The sequence below is a fragment of the Cyprinus carpio genome, chromosome A18 (assembly GCF_018340385.1).
Source record: "Cyprinus carpio isolate SPL01 chromosome A18, ASM1834038v1, whole genome shotgun sequence".
Lineage (NCBI taxonomy): Eukaryota > Metazoa > Chordata > Actinopteri > Cypriniformes > Cyprinidae > Cyprinus > Cyprinus carpio.
The window spans coordinates 24,734,354-24,756,496 of NC_056589.1; the positions used below are offsets into that span (position 1 = coordinate 24,734,354).

At 34.4% G+C, this 22,143-nt stretch overlaps 1 protein-coding gene across 1 annotated transcript in view; it reads left to right on the forward strand.

Annotated features, from left to right (window-relative positions):
• Positions 1-2,872: 2,872 nt before the first annotated feature.
• LOC109065548 (FERM domain-containing protein 4A-like) overlaps positions 2,873-22,143 on the forward strand; it is a 137,498-nt gene continuing 118,227 nt past the window's right edge. The window contains exon 1 of the mRNA XM_042775595.1: positions 2,873-3,360. Within this exon, the coding sequence (XP_042631529.1) occupies positions 3,316-3,360 (45 nt within the window). The 5' untranslated portion in view covers positions 2,873-3,315. The remainder of the gene's footprint in view (positions 3,361-22,143) is intronic.

Sequence of the window (22,143 nt, forward strand, 5' to 3'; positions counted from 1 at the left end):
CAGCGGTCTTCAACATGATAGCTCTTACCTGAACTACCCCAGTAAGTGCCCTGTTTAGCTCATGATGATTTTTATACATGCAATCTTTTTTTTAAAAGGAGATGCATGTACACTACCGTTCAAAAGTTTGGGGTCAGTAAGATCTTCTTTAAAGAAATGAATACTTTTATTCAGCAAGAATGCATGAAATTGATCAAAAGTGACAATAAAGACATTTATAATGCTACAAAAGATTTCCATTTTGAACTTTCTTTCTCCTCATCAAAGAATCTTGAAAAAAAAAATTGTATCACAGCTTCCACAAAAATTAAACAGCACAACTGTTTTCAACATTCATAATAAAATGAGCAGCAAATCAGCATATTAGAATGATTTCTGAAGGATCATGTGACACTGAATACTGGCTGCTGAAAATTCAGATTTACTATCACAGGAATAAATACAATTTTACATTATATTAAAATAGAAAAGAGTTTTTTTATTGTAATATTATTTTACAATATTTACTGTATTTTGAATTGAATGCAGCCTTGGTGAGCATAAGAGACTTCAGTGTAAAGTGTAGCTGTAATTTCATTCACAAACTCCACAACGTTACATTTTCACTGAAATGATCATTCACCACGTTGCAATGAAGAATGGATGAGGGACTAAAATCTTACTGACCCCAAACTATTAAATAGTATTTTACAGTAATATTTTATATATGATTTTTTAAAAGACAGACAATATAGCATAGTCTGCACAAAAACAAAGCTTTTTAAATATATTGTTTACTGCACAAAAGGGAGGTATGTGCTTAGAAATTTCTAAAAGTGGGTAGACAGATATCTTAGCATATAGTTTAAACAGTCTTTTTAGACTGGTCTGGTACTTGGTGCATTGAAAGCTAATTTTATTCTTCATAATCTGTTCCCATTAACTGAAGCAGATAGAAACCAAAGTGTGTCTTGACAACAGTCCTGCTGTCTCATGAATTAAACCTCAGCATGCACTGTTCAGACTGACAGTTTTTGATTGGCAGAGTTAAAGCAAAAGGGATAACGTACATCAATTTTGATTCTGTCTTGGCAACGCAGACCCTCTGCCACACCCAGAACGCCCCCCACCCAATGTATCTAGTCAGTCAGTCAGACCGCGAGTGTGACTTCATTTATCTTTGTTAGTCCACTGATGCTCTGGAAGGCTAATTAGTCCTGTGTGGGTTGTAAGAACCAGCCAAGGAGAAACAGTGTGTGTGTGTGCATGAAGAGAGAGAGACCCAGGTGTGTGAGCTTCACTAAAACTACACAAAGCAAATCTTTTCAAAGGGATAGTGCGTTTAACCCATACTGAGAGACTGTCACATGGGACGAGATCCTGTAAGAAGTAGAATCTAGAAAGCAAAGTGCAGCCTTCTCACCTTGTGGATTGTGTTTATGTGTGAAAAAGAGCAGAGTGGCTGTATCTCGTTTGGGGAAAGTATGTTAGTTCCCCTGAGGATCCTCTCACTATTGCTTTCTCTTTCTCTTTTCTTTTTAATCCCTTACACATTCATTCATTTTTTTGCACCAAGAACAAAAGCACAGATTAGGACTAGATTTTTTGTTTCTAAAGAGAATGTGAGTGGTGGCTGCAAATATATAGATAATAATAATAATATATAGATATATTTTTATGTTATTGTTGTTGTTATGTGTGGTTATATATATTCAGAATTAGTGCTCTGCATTTAACCCATCCGAAGTGCACACACACAGAGCAGTGAACACACACACACACACTGTGAACACACACCCGGAGCAGTGGGCAGCCATTTTATGCTGCGGCGCGCCCGGGGAGCAGTTGGGGGTTCGATGCCTTGCTCAAGGGCACCTAAGTCGTGGTATTGAAGGTGGAGAGAGAACTGTACATGCACTCCCCCCACCCACAATTCCTGCCGGCCCGAGACTCGAACTCACAACCCTTCGATTGGGAGTCCGACTCTCTAACCATTAGGCCACGACTCCCCCTTCCCCTATATATAGATATATATAAAACTCTAAAAATAAAAATATATTCATTTTAAATGGTATAAGTCGAATTAGTCATCACAACACACAGTATGAAAAGTCTTTTTTGATTTATTAGAATTTTTGTAGTTTTTCTGGATTTTTCATTTTGTATTAAATTATCTGTGGTTATAAATATTAAGTGAGTGTCAGATGACAGCAAAGGGTGTTGTGGGTGGTTTTTAGGCTGGTGCTTTGCACTTGCTAAGATATTCTCATGGGTTTTCAGTGTGTTTCTATGCAGTTTCTTTGTGTTACTGTAGGTTGTTCTGGGTAATTACTAATTGAAGAAGCTTAAGTGAGTTATTCTTTCCTGTGTAAAAGTTATAGTGCTTTGTGAATGGTTGTGGTGAGGGGTGCTATACCTTTACTTAGGTTTTCTGATGGTTTTTAAAGCATGTTGCTGTGAGGTGTTGTGGGTGGCAGGTAGGTAGTTGCTTACAGAGATAGAATATATATATATATATATATATATATATATATATATATATATATAGTTATACAGTATATAGGTAGCTGCTACTGTATATATATATATATATATATATATTAAGGATGAATAATAGTTATACAGCAGCAGCACCACTTAATAACCTTCTGCATTATACATTTTTTCTTTTCATTTTGGCAAAAAGTGATGCTAGTAGCTGTCTGCTGGCAATGAATTCATTTGGAGAAATGAAAGGTGTGTGTGTGTGTGTGTGTGTTTGCTTATATCCTAAGTGGCCTCATGATATTTGATATGATTTCTGTTTTCATAGATGGGTGTGCTCTCTATCTCTCTCTCACTTACTCTCCCACTCTCTCTCTCTCTCCTATTGCCGTGTTTGGTTGTATCAGTTGGATTTGTGAACGTGAGAGCGCGTGTGTCTGCAGTGCTGCTTGGTCATTTGAAACGGCAGTCTCTTCCTCCTCTCGGACCGTATGTGTGTGCGAGTGTGTGCATGTGTGTGTCTGTCCCAGCTCTCCGTCCTCAGGGAGGAGGGAGTCTAACAGGCTGTTGGAGATCAAAGAAGACACATTTCATTTGGATCAAGGAAGGAGCTTGAACAGTGATGTGGGATTTTTGAATGGAAGGGAAGACGTTGAGGAAAGAGTAGGGAGCATATGGGAACGGGAAACTATCGTACAGTGTCCTGTGAAAGAGTAGACCTTACGTTACTTCAGCGTTAACTGAACGTTGCCTGGACAATTTTTGGAAGTGTTGTAGAGCGCCACGGTTGCTTTTAAGGTTTCAGAACACTACTTGAACGTTATTTAAACATTTGTTTGTGGTAAAGACATCATGGCTGTGCAACTGATGCCCGAATCTGCCGTCTGCTTGCTTATGGTGAGTACGAAGCATGCACCCACTTAAAACACCTTCGGGATTGAGTTAAATGAACAATCTGTCACATCTGACCTGATGGATTTGACTGCAGCTCAGGTTTTCTTTTTATTTTACACACACGTACACACAAAAGCCGAAGCACATGCCCTCTGCAGCACTGCTACCAAATGCTGACCGAATTACACGCAACACACACTGCAGCCAAAAAACCCTGACAGGTATCCTGACATCAGCATCATCCGTGTGTCATCTGTAGTACTACTACCTCAGTTTTAAGAGAATGCCAGAGTTCGGCAGATGCACATTTGCAGAGAGTGTGCTTTTCAAACACTCAGATCTCGTTACTGCACAATGGGCTTCTTTTTAATAGTGCTGATTTTTGTTTTGCTGACTTTGTATGTGTGCGCTCTCATGCTGTTTGGCTGAATAAGGTGTTTGATCTCTTTTTTTCAGTCTGTGAAATCAGGTGGATGATGATCATTGATTGTGTGCACCTGTTTCAGCACAATTTAGTTGGTGTGTTGTGCTTTTGAAATGTATAGAAAGAGGTTGTGTGTAATCACCTCTGGAAGGACAAGGAGAAAGCATGTCCCTGCCCCACCCCTCTACCCTACCTGTAACAGCTGTCTGTCTCCATGGTGATAGGCCACGGCTCTTTCTGACTGACATGTTGAGAGGAAGGAAGTGAGACAGACAGGGAGAGAGAGAGAAAGTCAGAGCAAAGTGCTCTACAAATAAGCTTTCATCTTCTGTTTCTCATTTTCTTTTTATCCCCTTGTACCACCTCTGACACTGGAGTTCAGAATACCTTGGAATCAAATCCAAATCCGCAATTGCTTTGGAAGATCCATCTGGTGATGCAGTGGTATAGAAATGTTGGATGTTACTGATATAAGATATAACCATAAATAGGTTAAATCTGTACTGTTTTGTTTGTTGTTTTAAAAATGTACAGTAAATAGGAGATAGCAGATACAGATAAAGGTGTACTATTTTTGTATACTGGCATAGAAAGAGGTTTCTGTATGAATTGGAAAAATTCAATGATATTTCCGTAATTTTAATGAAATTGATTGTATAATTAATTGTGCATGTATATTTCCTGGATTTTTAATTTACTTTCGCGATTATCTAATGCTCACATAAACTTAAACTTGTGATCAACTAATGCTCACTTAAACAATAATAATTAATATATAAAAACTAAATAAGCCAATAAATTCAATAAATATTTACTATCATACTGTACATTCTATCTATCTATCTATCTATCTATCTATCTATCTATCTATCTATCTATCTATCTATCTATCTATCTATCTATCTATCTATCTATCTATCTATCTATTGTCCTATCGTTCTATTGTTCTATCATTCTATCTATGCTTCTATCTATATGTCATTCTATGTACGAATCTGTCTATCTTTCTATCTATCGTTCTATTGTTTATTGTTATATTGTTCTATCTATCTATTGTTCTATCTATCTATCTATCTATCTATCTATCTATCTATCTATCTATCTATTTATCTATCTATCTATCTATCTATCTATGTCTGTATATTGTTTTATCATTCTATCTATCTATCTGTCTGTCTATTGTTTTATCATTCTATCATCTTGTTCTGTCGTTCTAACTATAGTTCATTTATCCATCGCTCTCTTGATCCATCTTTCTATAGAGAGCGATAGAGATGGATATATAGTATAAATGTATATCTTCAGTTCTCCATGTGCTTGTCAAGTTCTCTTTCTCTCTGTTTATTTTTATTCAGAAATGTTGCCAGGACAGTCAAACGATTCACACATGCGTTCACACATAAATCCCATTCCAATTTTAGTGTGTTTATTATGTTGAGGATTCCTAAGTGCAATAAATCCCATTTTGTTTTTAGTTTTAAATTGTTTTTTTTTATTTGTGTTTTGTTTTCATTTGTATGACTCAGTGGCTGTTTTTTTTTATAACACCAGAGTGCAGATTCAAGTACATACTTTATGATGTTAAATCTGTGGTAACACGTGAAATATTAACATGAATTTGGGCTGCCTTTGGATGAATATTAATAGTGTATTTGCAGCAAGCATTAATATTTCAGTCAGAATGTTAATTAAGACGCTTGACATTTGTAAGAGGCAACAAACCACAATAAAACACAAGCAGAAATACATGGTAAACACTGTGGCTGTGTCATTCTCATTCTCTCTCTGTCTGAGGGGGACATCTGTGGGTAAATGGCTGCCAGCCTGGCTGATGAAGGGCACTCGTTCCTCTCGCTCTCATTAGTCTAGCAATAAAAGCAGTGAGCACTTCATATTTTCATTCATCTTCTGCATTTCTCCAAGACGCTCAGACATGGCTCAGTGTCACGGTGACATCACAATGCACAGTGTTTTCCTTTGAAGCACAAAAATCTAGACGGTAAAATGTGATCAAAGTTATCGGTTGATCTGGGGGGATGCTGAAAATTATGCACATGGTATCAGCAGAAAACTGACTCTTATTTTCCACCGTTTACAGTTTGCTTGTATCATGGGACTGTAGTCTTCATAAATAAAAAAGAAACCAAAACTGAACATATTTTACTGTTTTTCTCAGTAGATCTGTAGATCTAGTGCTGTGGTGAAAATTCTTTATCTAATTTCTGATAAAAAATGAGTGCCCTACGGTGGCCATGAAGTGCAAAACAGATTACAATTCTGAAAACAAAATAACAAATTACAAACGCAAATGCAAATCTAAAAAAAAAAAAAAACAATTCAGAAAACACAACAACAATTCAGAAAACATTTTCAGCTGGTTATTTCTGTATATGTTGATAGACAGATGTATCGTCCAGTCAGCGGTGGGTAATCCCAAACCAATGGCGCTGTCTCAAACTATACCTACCTCTTCCAGTTTGTCTGATTTGTCATTGTGTTTTCTGGCTTGTTATTTTGTTTTCGAATTTGTCGTTGTGTTTTCTGACTTGTTAGTTTGTTTTTGAATTTGATATTGTGTTTTCTGACTTGTTATAATGTTTTCTGAATTGTTATTTAGTTTTTTATGTTTGAATTTGTGTTTGTAATTTGCTATTTTGTTTTCAGAATTGTAATCTTTTTTGCCCTTCATGGCCCCCATAGTGGCCTTTTAAAAACTGCCTGTAAATCTCTCATTATGCTATATTATCATCAAATCTTGGATTTAATCTTTGTGTCATCATGTTTTCATCAATAGCACAGTTTTGTATTACTTTTTGGAACTGACTGATCTGAGCTTACACCTACATTTTTGAGTAAAAAAAAAAAAAAAAGTGTTATTTGTGGATAATTTTATTTATTTTTTTCTCAAAAACTGAGATGAAGTTATAATCAGTATAATTTTTGTAGGCAGTTTTGACCAGGAACACCAAAAGTATGATGGGGGGGGGGATCCAATAACTTCCTTTTTTGGGGGGGGGGGGGGGGGGGGGGGTTGTTATACACTGTGAGAAAAGTCCAATGGGATAACATTAAATAGCATATTTGGGAAATCAGTTGTGCTGCTTTAATATTTTTGAAACTACAGTTTTCTCATAATTCTTTGAATAGAAAGAACAGCGTTTATTTTGAAATATTATTTTGTAATATTATATATCACTTTTGATAGTTTAATTTAGTACAATTAATTTAATGCATCCTTGTTGAAAGTACTGTATTACTAAAAGTATTAATTACTGTAATGTGTTTTTTGGAAGACATTAACATCTAATTAGCATATCTCTGTATTTTACAATTGAATATTAATAGTAATAGCACTTAGCTCTTCATTTGCATGTGATAATGTAGAATTTATGGATTTATGACACCATGTATGATGATTCCCAGTCTGCGACATGCCCTGCCACATCACACTGCATGTGGTTCCTATCCTGACCCATCTGTTCGACTGCCATGGTTACAATAATGGTATACACCTATCTTCTCCTCCTTAGCCATCTTGCCAACGAAATAATTGTATAGAAACTGTTTGTGACTGAAGATGTTTGCTTAATAGGCTCATATCTTCTGCTTTGTCAAAATATTTTAATTATTGTTAACACTCTTTTATAGTGTCTGTGACAAGTACTCATCACACATCTCTTTTTTCTGATAAGTACTTTATTAGTTTCAGTATTCTGCTGTCATATCATGTTATTACCATTATAGTGTATTAGCTCAACAATGCAAGTATTTATTCAAGGAAATTCTGGTCCTTATGGGAACTGCCTGTGCACAGAAGTGACATCTGCGTGCACTGTGCTCCATCATCAACCCACATCTCTTGCTCTAGATCAATAGCCTTATCTGTCTGAGATCCTCTGGGATGTTCAGTACAGCTCTGCGACCATCAGAATCTCATTACAACTGCAGATAGTGGCTTTTAAATGTGTTTTGGTATTGGCTGGTATTTCGGTTTGTGTCTTGTGACTAGTGCTCCTGTAGCTTAAACAGTAGCACATGGCTGTAGCAACTCCGAGGTCATGGGTTTGAGTCTGACGCATGGATGAACTGATAAAATGTGTAGCTTGAGCTTTGAGTCACTTTTGATGAAAGCATCTGTCTGTAGCACAGTGTAAATGTGATTGAATTGTTTAAAGTGGCAGCAAATTAGCATAGACGATAAGGGACATTTAGGAGAGCTGGTAAAATAATTGAGTACTTTTATCAGTATTGGTTAAAATATAAATGTCTCAAAAAACTTCAAGGGAAAGTTCACCCAAAAATGAAAATGCGCTGAAAATGTACTCACCCTCAGGACATCCAAAGTGTAGATGAGTTTGCTTCTTTATCAGAACAGATTTGGATAAATTTAGCATTACATCACTTGCTCATCAATGGATCCTGTGCAGTGAATGGGTGCCGTCAGAATGAGAGTCCAAACAGCTGATAAAAACATCACGGTAATTTACACAACTCGAGTCCATCAATTACCATCCTCTGAAGTGAAAAGTGTTTTTTTTTTTTTTTTTTTTTGTTATAAAATAATCAGTAAATCAATTTCCTCTATCCATAATATTGCTTTATCTGGTGAAAATGTAATCTTGTCTGAATTAGGAAAGAAATAGACACAGATCAAACACCATTTAGAAGTGAAACAGTCCAGAACAGTTATAAACAAACCTGTTGGTGGATTTTGATGTGAAAAGATAATAAGAAGTGTTTGTTTGTTTGTTTTTTTCACTGGAGGAAATGTTATTATGGATTATGGACTGTTATTATGGCAAGAAGCAACGGTTTAGTGACTTCATGGAGTTGGTGATTGTTATTTTCAGAAAATTCTTAATTTTGTGTAAACTATTCATTTGATATTGTCTATGACAATTAAAAATTTGATGCACTTTTGGTTAAAACTAGTGTAGCATTTTCTTAGCATTGTTATTTTGTTTATGAATTTGTTGTTTATATATGGCATATTTTAATATAGAAATGTTAAAAAATGTTTCATGGTTCTTAGCTCAGTTGCATAGTGGGGTTATTGTATTGGCTCTGACAGTTGCTACAGAACAATACGCAAAGGCTAAGGAGATTAGAGTCAAACGTAGCAGGGAACCTCTCAGAATAATAAAAAAAAACCCATTCCCATTCTTTCGTATCCTCTAGCCTTTCTCTAGCCTTTCTCTAGCCTTCTGTCCTTAAAGATCTACTGCATACCACAATGCTGGGTGTATTTCACCCTTTGAAAGGACCTTTTTTTGCATGAAACTAGACAGTTTCTTGGCCCGGAGAAGCATTTTGCATATTTGGCTCAGGAGTTCAGTAGGTGATGAGATAAGCAAATCTTCCAATGAAAACATTTCATATGCGTAGTGAAAAGCACACCAGTGTTAAACAAACATTAAAATATTATTTGAAATTTTAATTGTTTATACATGGTCTTAAAGCTTTAGAATTTAGCAGTGTGAATTTGCATGTTTTGTTTTTGAAAGATTTATTTTCAGCATCATTACTCCAGTCTTCAGTGTCACATGATCCTTCAGAAATCATTCTAATATGCTGATTTGCTGCTTTTTTATAAGTTGTTTTGTCAAAACCGTGATGCGCTTTTTAAAAGTTATTTACTACTAAAATAATAAATATAAAAAATTTCAATAATTTTTTTATTTGTTATTACAGTATTTTGTGTTAATATTATTTTCTCTAGTTACAGTAATTTGTTTTGGACAGAAATAGTATAGTGTCCATAGTAAATGTTGTGAACCATGGTGAATACAGATGCTCAACCTGCTCAGGTGTTTGGACACTGAGGCCTTGAGCGCTGTTTGTTGAGACTCTTCTGATATAAGCAATTATATAGTCCACGGGGAGCTGTTAGGATGAGTGAGCATTTGCTTTTTATCTCCTCCTGTGTTTATCATTTTATAACCTCTTTTCTGTCTTGTCTGCTTTAATGTTTCACTGAACTTCTACAAAAGGTTCACTTATAAAAGAACCACAGATGCTGGGGAAAGTGTGTCAGCTGCTCTATAACGTCACATTTTCTCAAAGTGGCTCTGCGAGTGTAAAGGACACCCTTATTTTGGAGATGTTCTGACTTTATCATTTTCAGAAGGTGTAAAGCTAGTCTCAGACAGCACACCCATAGACCGCCTACAACCCGTTCACAGAACACAACAATGCCCAGAGCTCTGATTCTGACTGGTTGACTATCCAAAGGTTTTGTATCAGGCTGCCAAAGTTGTTTTTATGGTACCATGCAGCAAAAATTGGCACTTTGAGGAAGATCTAGTTACAAACCGAGACGCTTCGTAGCAAATACATGAAATATGCTTGGGCAAAACTGCATATTCTGATTTGTTTGGAGTTATTTCTAATGAAATAATCAGACTTAAACCAAAAGTTCAAGTCAAAATTCAAGCAGAATTCAATCAAAAGTCAGTTTACACGAGACTGCTGCGTTATAGGTATATGTTCATGCCATTTGTAAATGCTGCTCATGATACACTGTTTCAGCTCCTCAGAGTGGCTTAGTTCATCTAACACAAAAACATCATATCATGAGCTGCACACATGTAAATGAATGCAGTCCTGTGTTTCACTCTAAAACCAGCCTGACATATATTTATTAGCAATCAGTCTGATAAAATAAAAGCTGGATAGTTTAAGATTTGAAAATGAAGAAATGTGTAAATATTAGTGTTGTAATTTAACAGTTGTTATATTACAGAAAAACTATTTGCAATCATTTTCTTGTTTTGTTTAATATTTTTATTGCATAATATTAACAATAAAAATCATATTTTATAGTCATATCAAATGGGCCAAAAACAGTTGGAATGTGACCTATGAAAACGCAAGTAGGAAATATATGTATATTTAAATCTGTGTTCACTTAATGGTAACTAGAAGAGGCTTGAGTTCTTATAAAGGCGGTTTTCAGGTCTTTTCAAATTTTCCCAAATCGTTCATACCTAAAATGATGGTTTGCTTAAAAAATAAAATAAATAGAAGTTATTTTCAGGTGGGTTAAATCACCCCAATCATTCTAGAAAGATTAATTATTTCCAAATAGAACTATTCAAGTAATCTGCTACAAATTCCTGTATTCTTCATATTGCTGTATATACAAGTATTGCAGGAAAGCAGAATGTCAGTTTTTTCCGGTATTGTGGAACCTTAATCAAAATGCACTTTTTACTTTAAGGCATGATTCTCATCTTATTGTGAAAAATGAATCAGTGCAAATTACCCAGAAAAAAAATATTTGTCATTGTAATATTTTATTAAAATGTAATACATTAGCCTCCTCCTGAAATTAATTTGCTGTTTGCTTACGTCACCAGTCCCTTTTACAACTTCTTCCTTCAAATCATCCATCTCAATTTTTGAAATGTTATGCCCACTTTTCACAATCCCATTAGATTAAATCAAGTCCCTGTCCACTTTTATTTTTCTCATCGATTATCCTGTTTTACTCAGAAATACATTTGATTCTGGAACTAAAATGAGTTGTGAACATTTTCATGTTGACTGAAATATTGTATGTAACATTTTTACGGTAATGCTATTACTTACTGTCTGTATGATGATGTCACCTGTAAATTAGGTCTGTTGTACATTACACACAGTACATTAAATGTAATCTGCCCTTGATTAAAGCGGCACAGAGCGCTGCGTCTTCATTTTAGCAGTAGGCAGTCTGTTCACACTGAGCTAATGGAGAGGAATGGATCATCTCTCTTTCACTCTTACAGAACAGCCCTTGAATCCGCACTAACCTCATTAAACTGCCTGCATACGAGACATGAATGGAAAAATTAGGTTTGAGATGCACACATGCGAGTTCAGAGTCGCACATACACACCAGATGTCTCTGCCACATTCACTTTTAATCACGTTAGAGCTTATTACAGTGCTGGCCTTCCGTTGTTTGGCTATATCGATGATGTCACCCCTGTGTGCATGTGAGTGTGTGTGTGTGTGTGTGTGTATATGTGTGTGTGTTCACACATATCTGATATATTGAGGTCAGTGGAGCACAACACCTCTCCAGCAGGACATCCATCACTGTGTACTTCAAGAGAGGAGAGAGAGAGTGTAGTATGTACAGTCCTGTTGGTCAGACAGCAGCTGGTTTGTCACTTAACTTAAAAAATGTACTGTATATGGTAACATCTAAGTTACTGGTTTTATTCAAGTTGAAAAAAAAAAAATAGTTCACCCTGAGCTGGGCTATACGATTCATGCTCTATATTCACAGGCATACAAACAAATAAATGTTAATATATGCTAAAGTATGCTGATGCCCATTTTCAGCTTAAAAAAAAAAAAGTTAATTATCTTTTCATTGGTCAAAGCTTTTGTATGGCTTTAAAAATCTTGGAATAAAATCCACAAACCATTAGTGTTATTGTTAATTAAAACTATTAAAAATAGTTTTCAGTTATTGTAAAAAATAAATAAATAAATAAATAAATAAATAAATAAATAAAAATATTAGATGAATATTACATTGGTAACTAACTGAAATAGTTAGTTTAAGCTTAAGTTGAAGTACTAAAATTACTAAAACAGAAAAGAAAACAGAAAAAAACTAAAGCTATATGTAAATATTAAAAGATGCCAAGAAGCTCTAATTTAAAAGAAATTAAAAAAACTGATAGTATGAAATAAAAGCTAATTCAAAATATTTATAAATGCTATAATAAATACTAAAATAACACTGCAAGTCATATGGGCCACTTGTAAAGTACATTCTTAATCTTTGTGTGTGTGTGTGTGTGTGTGTGTGTGTGGGTGTGGGTGTGGGTGTGGTGTGTGTTTTTTTTTTTTTTGTTTTTGTTTTTGTTTGTGTGTGTGTGTGTGTGTTTCTGTTCACTTTCATTGCAATGGTGAAAAAACTGAAAATTCTGCCAAAAAAAAAAAAGAAAATTGTTTTTCACAGAAAAAAACAGAAAAAAATAAAGTCATATAGGTTTGGAACAACATGATAGTAAATAATGAGTAAATAGAGAAAAAAAATATTTTTGGGTGAACTATCCTTTTAAATATGACTGAAGAAATCTGACAACATTAGGTTACACTAGTGACATTACACCTGATTTTTTTTAGAGTAGATTGCATCTCTAAATAATTTTAATTGTGACAAAATACCCTTATTTTTCAAAGAAAAAAAAAAAAAAAGATGATAACACATAACATTTGAAACATGAAAATTGTTGGAAGTGCAACAAACATGAAACCAATTTTTTAAGGTTCAGATCAAGTGGAAAAAGCCAGCATCTGCACATGCTTACGGTGTAGTCTAAGAGTCCTGTGGGTGTGTGTGTATTACTTGATATTCTGCAGAATGACATCATGCAGAAGGTCTAAGTGAAGGCTAGAGAGAGAGAGGGAGGATGATTTATAACAGTTTTTGGAAGTACACCTCCCTTCTTCACACACACAGTTACAAGACTGCTGTGAGACCTCATGCTGCTGTGAACCAAATAAAATTTCCTCCTTATTAAAATATATAAAGTGTGAATATAATTAATAAATTTGCCCTGTAATAAAACTGCCAGTCTCACTATTCAGTCGTCAGCTTATATCCCATGAGCAAATTCAACCAGGATGTGCAGATTCCCAATAAGACAGAGGTTATGATATTGGTGCAGGATCACTAGTGGCCGCCGGTGTGTGTTGATCTGTGAGCAGTGATCAATATTAATCTGAGTAAACGAAGCAGCTGAGACTGTGGATTAAATATCACTGTCTGTAATTGAGATGATCAATGGGGTGCTGTTTCCTGTTACTCTCTATTTATACACCTTATAGATTTCCTCCCTGCACTGCAGAGCTCAACCTCTCACCTCATGCGGCGCTTTGTCCTGTCCTGCTGTGTTTGTGTGTAGGAGAGGGGATGGTGAGTTAATGTGACAAAGAAAGAAAGAGGAAGGGATAGAGTGTGAGTATGTTGTTGGAAATGGCTGGTGTGTTCCGTTTAGGAATATATGAAACATTTGTTTTATTTGTCAGATGTACACTTGTGGAATAAAACGTATTCTGTGTGGATTTTTTTTTGTTTTTTGTAATTAATTATTGTAAAGATGAAAAAAGAATGACATTTAATTACAATTTTAAAAATATACACATATAGAATTAATTATTCATTAGATTAATGAATGGTTTCATTTGTTACAAAAATGACCTGACATGGCACAAGGCAATAAAAATCATTCAGGGCTTTACAGAAAACATTGGATTTGTATTTTTTTATTTTTGTTAAGTTTTGTTAAAATTTTATTTTATTCCAATTTTAAAAATGTACTCACATAATTAATTTTCATTATATATTATTAATTAGAATGAGTTTATTAAACTAGATGTTTATGAGTATATGCGAGTGGTCCTTTTATATGCAGAACTGATTATTTCTGTCTGGTTGCATTTACATTTCATTTATTCGTGTAGCAGATGGTTTTGTCCATAATGACTTAGAAATGAGGAATACAACAAATCAATTCATCTTAACATCCCAAACATTTGAGCGCCTCAGATAATTTTAAATCCCATCTGCCGGAGATCTCTTTGAGCGTTTACACCAACTGTGCAAAAAGCAACAACACAACACTGTTTTTGTCCAACGGTGTGGATTCATCTCACCTCATCTTCCCTGATCAGAGCCTTAAACTGGGGCTTTTCTTTAGATCCTGGAGAAGTGCAGGAGCAGCCTGTGTGTATTTATGCGTATTTGTGTAACAGAATATGTGTGTCTTTTAAACCAGATGCGTATTTAACACATGGTTAAGCATCGAAGCAGTTCAGATTTAAAGTTCAGACCTCTGGACTCTCTCTCTCTGTGCTTTATTACCTCTTTACGTTATGAAAGCAAACAAACATACTGAAAAAAATCTGTGCTTGGTGCAATGGGGCACAGGTTTGTGGACCATTCAAACAGACTCTTTTCAATACCAAACAACTCAGAATAGAACAGCAGAAGGAAGAACATCAGTGGAAGTGTGTGTGTGTGTGTGTGTGTGTGTGTGTGTGTGTGTGTGTGTGTGTGTGTGTGTGTGTCGTGTGAGCAAAGGCTCCTCTCTGTGGATTCTGATCCAGTGTAAATTAATATTTCAGTTCCATTTGATGTTACACAGTTTCTGGGCCAAAGGCCTTTGGAACACCATTTAATTTACACTATCAGCAAGCCACCTTGAGTATAACTTATTTGTATGTAACCCAAATCCACTTTTATATAGAACTAAAGAACTAAAAAAGATTATCTCGTACTTTATAATATTTGTTTTGTTGTCTCCTTTGCTTATCCCAGGGGTTGAAACAAAGAGCAAGAGAGAGTAGAAAAATGCATCTGAGATAGAAATGAAGAGAAGGGTTAATGTCCATGACTCACAGCGCTGACCGAGAGAAAGCTCAGCCGATCAGGACTGGAGTTTATTTATAGGGCTTATTATTATGGAGGATGTGTTAGTAGAATAATGCATTCTGATCAGACAGACTTGAACTTTTCCTGTGTATCTAGAGTCACAATTTCAGCACAGTCAGGAAAAAAATAATAGCAAACATATTTTATTGAATGGATGGTTCTGACTCTATATTCAAAAAAAAAAAAAAATAAAAAAAAAAAAAAAAAACGCACAACTGAACTTGAGCAGTTCTGCAAAGAAGAGTGGTCAAATATTGCAAAGTCTAGATGTGTAAAGTTAGTAGAGACAAATCCCAACAGACTAAAGGCTGTAATTAAAGCAAAAGGTGGTTCAACAAAATACTGACACACTGAGGTTATCCTTTTTCTAACTCAGTGATCCTGTTTTTTTTTCTGAGATGTTGGTGTTCTATCTTTCACTTGGATGTTATAAGTTGCACTGAGTAAATACAGCTGGATAAAACAAAAACTGTGTCCATCTTCATTTTAGGCTGCAAAAGCAACAAAATGTAATTATTTTAAAAGGGGTGATTCTTTTCTATAGCCACTGTATGTTAAAACTATTCTTAAAGGAAATTGTTTACCCAAAAATTAAAAATGTGTTGTAATTTACTAACCATCATGTAGTTTCAAAAATGCTAAGTAATAAGGACTACTTAATTTTTAGAGATTGACAGCCTCTGATTTTGGTATATTTTACTAATATATATATATATATATATATAATAGTTTGTTTTTGTTTTTTATGAACAAAACAAATCGACAGATTAGTTATCAAATCATTTTGAAATAACACAGGCAGGGTATCTTTCATATCTTAAATATTAAAATATATATTATAATATATAAAAATTTGTATATATTCTATATATTCTATATCTATATATATATTATATATTATGTATATTATATATATTCAATATATTATTTAATTTTTTAATCATTTAATAATATTTAGTTGATTTTTCATACATCTATAATAAAACGAATGAGAAGCACTCATCTTTGGTCAATAATATGCTGTTTTTCAAATTTAAATCTTTTCGTTCCAATATTTTGCTTTCTCCATCTGATATGTGTTTGAATGTATTCACACAGGTTTTGAATGACATGATGAATACATTGTAACAGAATTGTTATTTTTGGGTGAACTATCCCTTTAAGAGGATCCATCAGTAGAAAGAGGATGTGATTAGGATAGTTATTGGTAATAATGGCTGTTTCTGCCAGTGTAAGAGGTCTGCAGTAAGGGCTCCCTATAGATGACATGTGGAAAGGAAACAGTCTGACTGTAGCCTGTTAGTTAAATCCTGTGGGAGTATCTCTGACGTTTTTTGACGTACACTGAATGACTCGAGCCTCATGAATTAATGGAGTACTTCTGGTGTTTGTGTGTGCTTTTCTATGGCTAATCCTATACATATTTATATCGTCACAGTATTTCTGTGTCTCGTTGTGTATTTGTGAGAGTGTGTCATTTCTTTGTGGGCTGTTTCATGCTTGACTAATGGTGGGGCTCAAGGTTATCACTTTAGCCTGGCACAGAGGAGATGGTCTGATCATGAGAGGCCAATTAAAACCTGTATTATAAGATATGATCTTCACAAAGACATGCAATATATATACACACACAGATGCACAGATACAATGTGGCACTGAAGGTCATTTGGGATTGTTTTCCATGTTCGTCTGGTCTCCTTTCAGTCTGACAACCCATAATCAACCTTGACAGAAAGATGCACAGACAATGGAGAGAAAATGCAGTGTGTCTGTGTGCGACTGTGCGTGATGGTAAAGTGACCTCTATAAGTGTGAAAAGAAAGGAACAAAAAAGGAAAATTCATTTTAATCAGTAAACAGCCTCAGTCTATTTCAGACGCCCACTAGGCTGCCTACACATGAAAACACACACAGCGACAAACCCAAGGGGATTTTAGGTGGGCGAGTGAGTTGGATATTTTCAGAGACAGACTTTTGAAACTCACACTCTCGCAAATATATATCCAACACGTTTTGCCTGAGCCCTTTGACATGAAGAGTAATTGATTCGGAGCACAAAAGTTCATATAACAATCGAACATATGTTCCATGTAGTCATAATTGTTTTTTTGGGGGGGGGTTTATGAGCAGAGAAAAAGCTATAAGAAGAAAATACTGTAAACAGTGTATAAGATAGGAAAAGTTCCTCAGTTTAAAATGACTAAAATAAGACCCAAAAGAATCTGATTTGCTATGTCATAATGTATACAATACACAAAACGACTGTCTAATTGTATGCTGGTGTTGTTTAGTCTATTGCTGCAAGGGTAATATGGGGTAATTTGACTATTTGGCCATTTTCTTCTTGATTATAGATGTCACTATTCTCATCTCAACACAGTTATTGATTATTGATGCTCATCTATACATCATTTGGGACATTTATCATATGAACAGTTTTTATCTATTTGTTTGTGATTGATTAATGGTGATCTGTGAATTTTGTTTTGGGTATTTGTTGGAATGATTTATATATTTTAATAGCATTTCCAGTGTATTTTATGTTGAATATTCACTGAAATATTTATATAATAAAATCATATTATAAATTATAAGTTTTTTTCTTTTTATTTTATGATGTTTTTATGTCTGTTAGTTAATGAAAGGTTAGATTTGTACAGTAACTAAAATTCTGCTAATTTTGCATTGAAAAGTTAAAGTTAGACCCTTGAAAGGTAAGATGCACCCCAAAGGACAGAAGACGCCCAGTGAAGTGGCATGTTGTTGCTGGTATATTTAATTATTTAATTTTAAATTATTATAATTCATGCAGCTATTATTTGATAATTCAATGAATTAGAATAAATTCAAATATCTGCATTATTATTAAAACCAATTGGAATTGACATCCCTTATATGTATGTATGTATGTGTGTGTGGTTATGTGTGTATGTGTGTGTGTGTATGTATATATATATATATATATATATATATATATATATATATATATATATATATATATATATATATACACCTAGTCCATAAGACATAAATATCATGCAATTCAGTAAATTCTCATTAACTAGGATTAAATCATTTTATTTTATATTTTGTTATTTTATTTTATCTTTCATTATGTATGAATTCTCAAAATGTATTTGCATAAAATATTTAATTTAGTATTGTATTAATGACACCTTTAAATGAACAGAAGTGAAATGTATTTATTTTACATATTCAAATGACAGTAATATAAAATTAATATATAAAAGATGTTACATTTTAGCAGTGTAAATGCACACTTTTCCTAAATTATAATACTAAAATATTCATTTATAATTAGATAAATAAAAAAATATTATTATTATTATTATTATAATCCTGTTGATCACATTGCAGCTTATTCTGGTCAAGAACCACCCACTTAGACCGTTAAACAGTGTCTGAATACTACCATTTGCTGTTCATTTTGTTTGTTTGTTGAAGTATGTGCTCTTACAGTATAGCTATGACATTGTCCGGGGCATGTGGGTGCGGAGGGTTGTTTTGGTGGGTTCTGCTTCTAGTGGAGTTGCATTAGCGGAGAGCGTGCCATGCCACTGTGTGTGTGCATGAAACCATCTGCCTCACAGGCCCAACAGATGTCATTGCCTGAAACCCACGCTGCTGTACCGAGGGAAAGCCGACCAAATCATGTTATGTTTAAATTGGGTGTATATACTGAGAACACATCCTAATAAATCAAATTAAATGCTACATTGAATTGAATTATCCTCCTGCATGTCATATTCCAGATTAGATGGTTCATTCTTTATCTGCTTTTCCTGTGCTTCTGTGCATAAATAAATTAGAATAAATTAGTTACGCACAATGCATTTGATACCTAACATTTCCACTTGTTTATGTCTCGTGTAAATATAGCGTGTGGTGTAATCTGATGGAATTTGAGATTTCAGGATATAAGTAGGATGAATTGTCATGTCACTCAGGAGAATTTGCATGGAGTGGGTGGTATTTAGGGATGCTCATTTATTGCTGGGGCTTTCATGTCAGTCAAACTGAGCTGAATCTGACATCGTCCTAATGAAGCAGCACTGCAAGTGAATGTCAAAACATACACACACATAGCTTCAACAGCAGGTCCATCTATGATTCACTCTAAAAAATCTGATTGACAGTCCCATTACTGACAGTCAGAACACTGGAAAGAATACAGGTTTTCTGACAGACATTTCTGTGTCATTTACAGAATATAAAATGTGAAGGCAGAACCATGGCTTATGTTGTCAGATGTTGTTCTGATGGATTGTGTTAACAGTTGGAGATAAGTGTCGACTTGAAAAATTAATATGAATTTCAAGTGATAGCTTACCCAAAAATATATATTACCCTTTTCTTCTGTAGAACTGTAGAAGGGACGAGAGGGCTTCACCTTTGTCTCCATAGCAACAGATTTATTTGGCATCTTGTGGTCCCGTAATCTCAGTCTAAGCTGAAAAACAACACAATATGGCAAATAATTCTCCTCAACACTGAAAATATCCTTTTAATGTCCTTAGAGACAGTCTTAATGTTCAACAATATTGCCTGTAGACTGAGCTGTCAGTTTATGAGAGTATAGCTGAAAATGCTTTGTAAAAAAAAAAAAATTTTTTGTCATACTTTGCATGATGCATATGGTCCATGGAATGTGTTTCTCCACTAGAGGGAGCTACAGGATAAGACATGCATCCTTTGAGTTTAAGAACGCTAATGAGATGCTTCACTCATATTACCATTCTATTCATAATGCCTGTGTATAGAATGAATATAAAGTTTTCTGATTATTAGGATGCATCTGAAATCATAGTATGTTAAAAATAGTGTGCTTGTTTGCTATACTAATTCTGGTGTTATATATGAAAATATGAGAAATATCTGAATATGAGAAATCTCTATCTTTATAAATAAAATGTATATTATTTGAATATATATACATTCAATTTTAACATACTATCATAATTTATTAATGTATTTATTATTATTTATATAAGAAGTATAATGTTTAAATTATATAAATTTTAAATATATTTTATAATAAATATTAAGGAATATGTATATAAATATTTTCAATGCAGTTTTGCTTAGGTAATAATTCTCATTGCTGATGAGATTGAACCTTGCTTGTAGTACTTCTTTTGTGCAGTAGGTGTTTGCAAATTGAGATGCAGCTGAATTTGTTTATGGTTCGTGGGCATGAGCTATTGAATCCATTCATTTCAATCTAAAATTTGGCCAATTGGGAAAAACAGTAGGGGAGAACCCTACTGATGCAAATAAACTGAGCCCAGAATAACCCTCAGAATGAACCAAATTAATTAACCAAGTCCCACTAGATGGCTCCCCAATCCTGACAGATGTTACCATCTCTGTCGCCTTCCATTCCCTCTGTGCAGAATGTCTTTTCCTGCTCAGCTAAAAAATCAAATCGACCTCAGGAGTGTGAGGTTTGTGTGTGTGTGTGTGTCCTTTGATTGTGCTGATTGTGTGACCATATGTTTGTTTGACAACTTATTGTCTGTTATCTGTGGGAGTTTGTGTGTAAACCTCTGCACATGTGAGTGTTGGATGAGACATGTTTATGATAAACAGAGAAGTGATGCTAATTACATCTGTTTTTGTGCCATGTCACATTTCCAACTTCCTTCATGCGCAGTCTTTCTCATTTTCCTTAATGATGCATTCTTGTAACGTCGTGACTTTAGTGTGTAAGTGTGTGTTGTTTTAACACGCTACATTGTGCAAACTCTAAAATGAGTATATATGACCATCACAGATCATTAAGCTGCAGCTTGTAGCACTTAAACCATTCAAGTTCCCGTTTGTGTGTGGTTTTGTTTGGGAGTGTGTTTCCATCTGTCTGCTTGATTTAAATCATTCCAAATCCCTCTGCCCAAGCTCAAAGGTGAAAAGTCAAAAGGGCCAAACAGATTGTTTTTCTGCTCATTTTTTAAGGTCACTTCATCTCTAAACGTACCCTGGGGGAGAGGTGAAAAAAAAACACATGAACAAAACCCATTTTTCATTCAACACAGGGTTTATTTTTACAGCATGCAACCATCCTAAGATAGTCCTAGAAATGAATATTTTATTCTGAGTCACTATGCAATGTGAAATGATACAGAGCTGGATAATGTATTTAAAACATACAGTAAAATGATGAATAATTAATTTGCCAATCTATTTGCATACCTGCTTAGAGGAATATTTAATGCTCAGTGCTTGCCTTTTTATTTCTCAGGAGGCCAAATGCAGTTGAGTTTCTGCATCAACTTTGTCTCTGAACCTAAATAAGACAGAGTAAGATAATTTAACTATAAAGAGTATTATTTAAGTATTATTTATTAATATGTATTATACTTAGTAATATTTCCAATAGCATTTATTTACTTTATTTCTAACTAACTTTTGACAGCAAATTTTGAACAGTCTGCGCCCAGTTTGAGACATACGAAAGTGTAAGATTTCATTTGAGACATATTTTACATACAGGATATTTTTAGGAAAATAGTCTGTGCAGCAGGAAACCTTGCATAAGTATTCATATAAGTATTTCTATTTAATTTTGTTGCAGTTAAGTAGAAACAATTGAGATATGCTAGATATTTTATCTGTGGTTGTTTCCAAGAAGTTTGGATACTTTAGACCTAACTGCCAAGTTTTCTATTTATTTGCCTATATGTTGTAATATGGAGATTTATACACTTTTTGAATTTAACATTTATATCTATTCACAGACATCTGAATTCAGCATCTGTATTCTGCTGTCTTACTCTCAGTGTTTAGTGTGTGTGACACTGACTGCTGCATTTCTCTAGAGAAATCGCCCTCTGTTAGAAACAATACATCACTACATACCTACACACACACCCATGTACAGTCTCTAGGGAGTTGTCTAAGAGCCTAT